The sequence below is a fragment of the Jaculus jaculus genome, chromosome 11 (assembly GCF_020740685.1).
Source record: "Jaculus jaculus isolate mJacJac1 chromosome 11, mJacJac1.mat.Y.cur, whole genome shotgun sequence".
NCBI classification, from domain to species: Eukaryota; Metazoa; Chordata; class Mammalia; order Rodentia; family Dipodidae; genus Jaculus; species Jaculus jaculus.
In genome coordinates this window covers 1,079,025-1,088,559 of record NC_059112.1, presented here as the reverse complement: position 1 = coordinate 1,088,559, position 9,535 = coordinate 1,079,025, and the positions used below count along the sequence as shown (strand labels likewise).

Genomic DNA, 9,535 nt, shown 5'->3' with positions numbered 1-9,535 from the left:
AACTTCTCAAAATTACAATCCTGCATAGACTGTTGAGGGCTGGGATTATAGATTACCACTACAGCCTGCCCAGATATTTCAAAATGACCAATTTAAATTTAAGGCAATTTAAAAAACGAGGTCTTAACCAAAATTCTTTATAAAGCATTAAAAATGTTTGGATTGACTAAAAAAGCTAAATTATCTATCTGTACAGCAGGGTCCTGTTTTCAGCAGGTAAGCCTATTTACAAGTAAGAACCTCTTACTCTTGTAACATTGTCCTGTTTTATTTTCAGAGCATATAAAACTCCCATCCTTACAGAGTTAGTCAGTGAGGCCCCAGTGACCCCACACACCCACCTCTACAAGGGAACTATGTACACAGCACTGTAAACACACACAATATGTACACCTGCCCCACCAGCTGTGAATGCTAGAATGGAGGGCCTATGGCTCATTAATTACAGATTCAGTGACAATTCACAGGCACTTCATTTTTTTGGTATGAGTTAAATGAAAATGACTCCCCCCTACCCCCCAAGACAGGGTCTCACTCTAGTTCAGGCTGACCTGGAATTCACTGTGTAGTCTCACGGTGGCCTTGAACTCATGGTGATACTCCTACCTCTGCGTCCCGAGTGCTGGGATTAAAGGTGTGCACCACCACACCCAGTGAAAATGACTTTTAACACCACTATTATTTCCATTTCACACATGACTACCACCAAATTAAAAGTACCAAATTGCTACCAGGTTTACCGTGGTTTGTAAAATATGGTCTTCTTGACTCTTTAATGCAGACAAATATTCTTGATTTACTAATTTTCAGACTAATGATACAAATTTAGCTTTCAGCATGGAATGGGAAACTGCAAGTTACTTCATCCTTTTCCTCTTTTTCAAAAGTGCATCTCGTAGTGCAAGCTGCAAGACAAGAACAAAGATACTTCAACACAATAAGTCTATGGTACACTGTTATATTAATTAGGTTATAAAGAAGTTTACTGAAAAAGAACCACTAAATCAATAAAACACCTTGCATCAAGTAGCAAAATATTCCCTAAGAGTAGAGCTGTATGCAGAAAGTGGGGGCCTCTACACTTCTCGTGACCACTGTTCCAATCTCAAAGACAAAAGCTCAAAGTGTGATTGACTAGAGAACGCAGAGACCAGTATCACCTGTCTCTCAAGATATTTTGAGACAGAATTTTGCTTTTTAGCCCTACCTGGCCTGGCACTTACTATGTGGCCCAGACTGGCCTCAAACTGATGATCATCTGAGCTCTGCTTCTCAAGTGCTGAGGTCACAGGCAGGCTTGACTTCGTCTGAATAGAAATCAACAGGACAGAAGTTCTCCACAATCACCTTTTCTAATGTCATCGTCCATACTAAATAGTGTGGTGGCACACGGCTGTAATCTCAAAACACAGGAGTTATAGCAGGGAGATCCAGACAAGGCACATCCCCCCAGCATGTGAAGAGCACTACTCCTGAAGCACTGTTCTTTGGCCTATGCATTTTTGGAAAACTGCTAGCTTTTGAATCTTAACAGGCTATGTGTTAATATTTGTGTTAGAAAACCAGTTTTGGCAACTGGGTATGGTGGCTTACACCTGCAACCCCATTACAAGGCACAGTGAGGACAGGAAAGCTACCATAGGTTTGAGGCCAGAATGAGATACTGTCTCAAAAAAACCCCCCAAAACAAAAAGCAAACAAACAGAAAACATTCCTGGGTTGAAACTGCCTTTCCCTACATCTATATGTTTTGAAGTTCTTTTTGGTTTTTTGGAGGTAGGGTCTCACTCTAGCCTAGTCTGACATGGAATTCACTACGTAGTCTCAGGCTGGCCTTGAACTCATAGTAACCCTCCTACCTCATCCTCCTGAGTGCTAGGATTAAAGACATGTACCACCGTGCCTGGCTACTGTTTCAGATCTTTTTAAAAAAATATACTTTAATATTTTATTTTTATTTATTTGACGGGGGGGGGGGGAGAAAATGGGTGTGTCAGGGCCTCCAGCCACTGCAAACGAGCGTCGCCTTGTGCATCTGGCTAATGTTGAGTCCCGGGGACTCAAACCTGGGCCCTATGGCTTTGCAGGCTTACGCCTTAACTGCTAAGCCATCCCTCCAGTCCTGTTTCATATCTTTTGATGTAAGTTATTAATCCCTTGTCTTCCAGTTTACACCTGGGCCTTTGTAGATAGTTGGAATTGTTAGGCTATTTAAGGTAGAAAAGAACAATCTATAAGTTCATTTTAGCCTCATTGGGCCAAGGAGACATTTCTCAGACTTATCTGTGCCCTGTTTTCTCCTTGTATTAATAGTCTTGCTCATAAACCTGCTCATGTGTACTGAGTTCATGAAAAGCTCTGGAACAGTTAAGCTCTCCAGGGTAAGAGCCCGTGTCTTAGCGAATGTTGGTTATAACCTTTGTAACAAAGCACACGCTATACTCACATGTCTAAGTCCCCTGCCCCCTTCCAAAGCCACCACCTGAACATAAACAGGCACATTCTGCCTCCTCTTCGTTTATCCTCCACAGTTCCCCTACAATATCCTCTCAACCACTGTCATACGCTTCATTTCCCCTTCTAGTCTCATCTCATGTCACCTATTTCTCAAGCCACATGAAATCTTTCTGTTTAAGACAGAAAATGTCAGTGAGGCATGGGACGGGTATGTGTGACATATGTTGCTCCCTTTCCAGAGGGCACCTGTGCCACATGCCTGTGTCAGCTACTGAGAGTCTGAGCCAAGGCTGGCACTTGGTTTCAGCATCACATACACTGCACTGGAGTAACATGAGGAGTAAGGATGGGCTGTGATTCCAGTGAGCTCACAACCACAAATGCAAAATATCTCAATAATTTTTTTTAATGGGGGGGGGGGATTGGCACACCAGGGCCTCCAGCCACTGCAATCGAACTCCAGATGTGTGTGCCACCTAATGTGCAAGTGACACCTTGCACTTGTACCACCTTATACAGGATCTTGAGAGTTGACCATGGGTCCTTAGGCTTATGTGTTAGAATTGGAACTATTCTGACATACTAGGTTAAATAAGATACACTATGAAAACTAAACATGTTGGTCTAACATGAAGGAGAGAGAATCAAGGCAACCTGGAACCTAGAGCTGTTTTTTTTTTTTTAAATATTTAATTATTTGAAAGAGACAGAGACAGACGACACAGAAAGAGTATGAGGGCAAAGATGGTACCAACATGAGCTGTTTACACACTAAGTAAGTACATAAGTAATAAACTCCAGACACATGCACCATTTTGTGCACCTGGCATTTCATGGATATTGGGTAATCAAACTCAAGTGCCTTTAACCACCAAGTAATCTCTCCAGCCCTAGAGTTATGTATTATAATGAATAAACCTTGAGAAAAATATAGAGCAAAGAAACAGAGAAATTTTGACCAATTTCATGTTTCAAGAAGCAAGAAAACTGAAGGACAAGGCAGTAGCATTCTTAAAACAATAGGTGTGTATGTTGAATGAACTCATTACTACTTTTTCTTAATCTTTGAGAGAAATGTCTTACAAGGTGCTGGTAAGGAACAAAGAGACTTCTCTGTCATGCCAAAAAAGGCATTCTACAAAAGAGGAAGTAGGGGTGGAGGATGACCTTACCCAAAATAAGCCTCAAACTTCATAATGAAACAGGGCTACACATAGGGTGGCTACTATTTCCTCAACCATAAAATTTAGGAGCAAACAAAAATAGATTAAAGGACTTAACTCCACTATTAAGAATAACTTGCTGTCACTTTATCTACATGTTGTGTTACACACAGATCTTAAGTCAAAGATTTATAAAAACAGTAAGGTAGAATTTCAGGGAATCCTGATGTGACACCCAGACAGCATAGCTTTGGAGGGCAGCCACTGCATCTAGGCCTGGTAGATGCACCTTTGGCTATTAAGAACACTGATTCAGAAGGTGGGACTACGTAGCTTGGAACTGATTTTCTGGAGTTTCTTCAGGATGACATTTAGCGGTGTACACCTTGGTACACTCCCAGAAAAAACAAAAGCATGTTTGTTTGGCAATGAATTATGAGATAAGCAAGGTACCCAAGCAGTATGGGATTACCATGCAAAGGCTACAAGCTGGGCCAGGTATAGTACTGCATGCCTTTACTCCCAGCACTCAGGAGGCTAAGGCAGATGAATTTCAAGTTCAAGGCCAGAATGAGCTACATACCCTGTCTCAAAACAAAGGATACAAATCAAAAAAAAAGGAAATTCCATAAACATAAAGACTTTTTGCAAAAGGAACATATAGCAATGATCAAACCAACAACAAAACTGCTTTACACTGCTTTCCTGAAACTGAGCTATAACCACACAGAGTGGGGCTTCCTGAAAAGCACCACATTAAAACTGTGAATATCAATATATTGAAAGTATTGGGGACTGAGGAAATGGCTTAGCAGTTATGGCATTGGCCTGTGAAGCCTAAGGACTAGAGTTCAATTCCCTAGGACCCACATAAGCCAGATGTACAAGGGGGCACATGTGTCTGGAGTTCTTATATAGTGGCTAGAGGCCCTGGCATGCCCATTCGCTCTTTCTCTCATAAATAAATTAAATTTTAAATGTGTATATATATGTGTGTGTGTGTATATATATGTATATATATATAAATTATTGATATCATATTTTACAGACAAATGACAATTTTAGCATGGAAACAGACCCCAGGAGTGATGTAGCTGGCTTCCTTTTGCTTAGACAAGAAACAAACAAGGCAAATCCTGCGGGTCACACAGCTGATCCCATTCTGCTTAGGTCTGAGACTTTCATGCCCTGAGCTTCCCCAAACCCCAGTGCACTTAGCACATGAAGGTACAACCCACCTCAAACATAAAGGCCTCTCAGAACTACAGTCTTGTTCGTGCCACCAGGCATCAAAGTGGAACTCACCTGCTTTTCCCGGAAGGAACGCTTGTTTTTGGACCGGACATTCTGGCTGTATCGCATCATCATAAAGTTCTTTTGCTTTTTCTTCTCTTTATTTGTAGAACTGGAAAATGGGTTTATTTTGGTTTTCTTCCTCACAAATTCCTTCCGGTCTGTCTTTCCAGCCTATCAGCACAAAAAGATTGACATTTCTTCTTAAAAAGCACACTTGAAGAATTCTCTAACCAATGAGCTGCCAGAGGTGCTGTGCTGGAGGCCAAGGAAAGCCCAAGAACAGAACAAAGCCTTGCTCCCTGGGACTCCACCTGACAGAGAAACAGCATGAAGAATTACAATGAAGTAGGGAGCCCAGTGGAAGGAAAGGCTGTAGTTCACCCTGGTTCCCAGAAAGCCAAGGAAGTTGTTTTGGCATGGTGAGAAAATGATAGGTAGTTCGCTGAGATGAACTTCCAGACCAGGCACAGTTATGGAGGAAGGGATTTATTGAAGCTTACAGATCCAGGGGAAGTTCCATAATGGCAGAAGCTGGCCTGCCTTCACAGGCCAAAGCAGACAGAGAGAAGCACAAACTTAAAGATCAAAAGCCAAAAGCCACACAGCACACTTCAGGAACTCCAGCTAGGCACAATTTGCATATCTTTAGATGAAATCAGAAACCCATCACCACACCTTAAGATCACCCAGTGACATTGCCACCAGCCAGGTAGCAAACAGATGCAAACTACAAACAATAAAGAACTGAATATATCGGGGGCCATCTATTCAAACCACCACAGACTGCAAGAGGCAGGGACAGTGTATGAAGAAGTAAAGGAGAAAGAACACAGGTTACTACACTTACTTAAACAGGTTTCCAGGCAAACAGACTGCAGGGCTGAGGAAGTAGCGTGGATGGAGCCCAACACCAGTTAAGGCATAGAAGATAAAGCTGAAAATGCAGTCAAGATGCAAATAGCACGAACCAGAGACCAACTCTCATTACCTGTAAACATATTTCTATCACCTTAATAAATGTATTCAGCCTCAAGATACCACATACAGGCTCTCAATCTTGTTTTGTATGGTGGCTACATAATTATATATAGTTGTCAAAACTGATCTGCCAGGAGTGGTAGCACACACCTTTAATCCCAGCACTGGGGAAGCAGAGGTAGGAAGATCACTGTGAATTCAAGGGCATCCTGAGATTACATAGTCAATTCCAGGTCAGCCTGGGCTAGACTGAGACCCTACCTCAAAAAACAAAACAAAACAAAACAAAACAAAACAAACCCCAAACCAAAACAAAACAAAACAAAAACCAAACTAATCAAACTAAGGTTGGGAATGTAGCTCAGTTGTGGTAGAGTGCATGCCTAATATGAACAGGGCTCTAGGTTTGATTCCAGCACCATATAAACAGATATGTGGCACTATAACCTATAACCTAGCACCCAGGAGATAGAGACAGAAGGATAGGGATTTCAAGGACATCTTCAGACATGTTTGAGGCCAGTCTGGACTACATGTAACACTGTCTCAAAAATACAAAATAAGATAAAAATCTTACCTAACAGCCTAATAATGGTGCATTTTACCTTAATTATAATTATATTATATAATTATATAATTATAATTTTTTGAATTTTTATTTATTCGACAGAGAAAGAGGGAGGGAGGGAGAGGGGGAGAGAATATGAACGAGCGCATGCCAGGGCTTCCAGCCACTGCCAATGAACTCCAGACGCGTGCGCCCTCTTGTGCATCTGGCTAATGTGGGTCCTGGGGAATCGAACCTGGGTCCTTTGGCTTTGCAGGCAAATGCCTTAACCACTAAGCCATCCCTCCAGCCCTTAATTATACCTTTAAAACATTAACAAAATAGTGGTCTATGTCTGTATATACTGTGGACTATCTTTTATTTTATTTGTTTTCTACTTAAGAAATAAGGAATGATATAATCACTCACCATTGCGGTTGCTAGTCTTGTCTCCTTGTCAGACTTTGGTTTTTTATGAAGGCGCTCAATGTCTCGAAGAGACAGTAATTCACCCCTATGGAGAGGGAAAAAAAAAAAATGAAATAAGGGTAGAATTCCTTTCTCTGATGCTTTCAGTATCACGCAAGATGACTGCAGGTCTGGCTTATGTGCTACTTTACCTGGACTCCTCATCGCTGTCTACTTCAATATATTTCCTCTTTTGAGCTTTCCCGGGGGCAGCATCCAGTTCTTTCCTCATCTGTGCCAAGCGGATTTTCTGGAAGTCATCCTGTGTTAAAACTCGACTTGTGCTGATGGCTGCAGCTTTGGCTTTCCGCTCCTCCACAGGCATGCTGTCCAGCTTCCTGGCCTCCAAAGGACACAGGCAAAAGCTTACTGGCTACCAGGTCAAGTGACAGCTCAACATGACTAAGCAAAACTGACACCTCAATGAACACCCATGATGCTCTTGGAAGGGGATATCCAGACTTACAATTTCTTGTTGTTCTTCATCGGAAGAGTGGTGCACATCGACCCATTCACCACCCTCCTCCTCCTGCTCGTCCTCACTGAGACTGGCACTTTCCCATCCATCTGTGTGAAGAGTTGGCTGATATAACTACCCCTTTTCATTGAGTATTCACAGCAAATGAGAGAAATCAAGCAATGTTTTTATAAGCCAAAACCTCACAATCGCTTCACCTAACCCTCATAACTCAAAGGATGAGGAACACACTCTGAATTAAGTTACACACAAGAAAATGCTGCCTATGCTGAAATCATGAGGGCCCTGTCTGACGCCAGAGTCCACCTCCATCTTCTTTCCACTGAATCAACGGTGCTCATCAAAAATGCATGTGGAGGGCTGGGGAGATGTCTTAGCAGTTAAGGCACTTGCCTGCAAAGCCAAAGGACCCAGGTTCAATTCCCCAGGACCCACGTAAGCCAGATGTACAAGGCAGTGCATGCATCTGGAGTTCATTTGCAGTGGCTAGAGGCCCTGGTGTACCCATTCTCTCTCTCTCTCAAATAAATAAAAATATTTTTAAAAAATGCATGTGAACATTTAACTAGGGCTGAAACCAAGTATCTGGTATCTGACTCTTTCAGATGTACTTATGCATGTATGCTAAATGATTTCTAACTATTCAGAGAACCAAGGGACAAGACTGTTAGATGAGAAAGAACCCTGTAGACACCTTAATGAAATGCCTCCTAAGGCTCTACTGGACAGTATCGCAGGTCTTTGGTTTGGCACATACACAACCACTCATGACAAAATCTCCCATATTATCACATTGCTTTGCTCTGAATAATGCTGAAATAAAAGTGAGCCTTTTGGGCTTGAGAGCATAACTCAGTGATAGGGTGCTTGCCTAGCATTGTAAGAACCTATGTTTAATAAGCTGGGCGTGGTGGCACATGCCTTTAATCCCAGCACTCGGGAGGCAGAGGTAGGAGGATCACCGTTGAGTTCAAGGCCACCCTGAGACTACATAATGAATTCCAGGTCAGCCTGGGCCAGAGTGAGACCCTACCTTGAAAAACAAAACCAAAAACAAAACAACAACAACAAAAAGAATCTATGTTTGATACCCTGGAAAGGGGAAAGGAAGAGGGAAGAGGAGAAAAAGGATAGAAAAACAAACCTTCATCATTTTCAGTTTTCTCTTCCTTCTCAACCTCCAGCACCTCTGCTCCTGGAATGTAATCTTTAGCATCTAATTCTCCGTATTCCTGTATTCTTGCTTCTATGGAAGCTTCTGTAGGTTTACCCTAAAAGAGAAGGCATTATTTCTAGTAAGGTGCTCAGATTACAAGTAAACATTCATCATGCCAGGTATCCTCTGGGACTAGCAGAGAATATTATAAAAAATCAAGGCTAGGGCTGGAGAGATGGTTTAGCGGTTAAACGCTTGCCTGTGAAGCCTAAGGACCCCAGTTTGAGGCTCAATTCCCCAGGACCCACATTAGCCAGATGCACAAGGGGGTGCATGCATCTGGAGTTTGTTTGCAGTGGCGGGATGCCCTGGTGTGCCCATTCTCTGTCTCTCTCTCCTTCTTTCTCTCTGTTGCTCTCAAATAAATAAATTAAAAAAAAAAATCAAGGCTAATGTATCGGTCAAAGCATTTCCCCAGCCAGACCTGTCCACTTCTCACTCTCTTTTGATCCCAATCAAGAATCTGGTCATTACTAAAGAACAACTGCTCTGACTTTTTAAGTCTCAGAAACACCATCACTATCTATGACCTAGAAGCCTCCCTGCTCCCATGCAAGGGATGGCACATGGCTGGGGATCAGCCTGCTCCACACTGGCACCAGCCAATGACTGACAGCATCAAAAGTACGGAAACATACTGACAGGTCTTTACAACTCACCACCAAAGAGCACAGGCCACTATCTAATATTTGCGGCTGAGGAACTCAATCAATTGCATTCAGAACTTAAAGAATAAATGATGTGTGTGTCATTCATAGTCATCATGTGGCATCACTGATACTAACATCCTAACTAGCACGTGACTTTCTTTCTGAGAACATTCTCTTCAGACCACTTAAGCAAGCTTTACCTACCCGGAATTTCTTCTGCAACATCTGAGGATTAAGTGTCCGGAAGAGCTGGATCAAAGTTCTGGCAGACATCATCACATC

General features: G+C 42.3%; 1 protein-coding gene across 2 annotated transcripts in view; it reads right to left on the bottom strand.

Annotated features, from left to right (window-relative positions):
* Nucleotides 1-249: 249 nt before the first annotated feature.
* Nucleotides 250-9,535, bottom strand: part of Sdad1 (SDA1 domain containing 1) — a 29,727-nt gene continuing 20,441 nt past the window's right edge. For both annotated transcript variants that reach the window (XM_045161474.1, XM_045161475.1), the window contains exons 16-22: nt 9,458-9,534; nt 8,532-8,658; nt 7,376-7,476; nt 7,062-7,252; nt 6,871-6,955; nt 4,926-5,087; nt 250-905 (exon numbers count right to left, since the gene is read on the bottom strand). In XM_045161474.1, the coding sequence (XP_045017409.1) occupies nt 858-905; nt 4,926-5,087; nt 6,871-6,955; nt 7,062-7,252; nt 7,376-7,476; nt 8,532-8,658; nt 9,458-9,534 (791 nt within the window). In that variant the 3' untranslated portion in view covers nt 250-857. The remainder of the gene's footprint in view (nt 906-4,925; nt 5,088-6,870; nt 6,956-7,061; nt 7,253-7,375; nt 7,477-8,531; nt 8,659-9,457; nt 9,535) is intronic.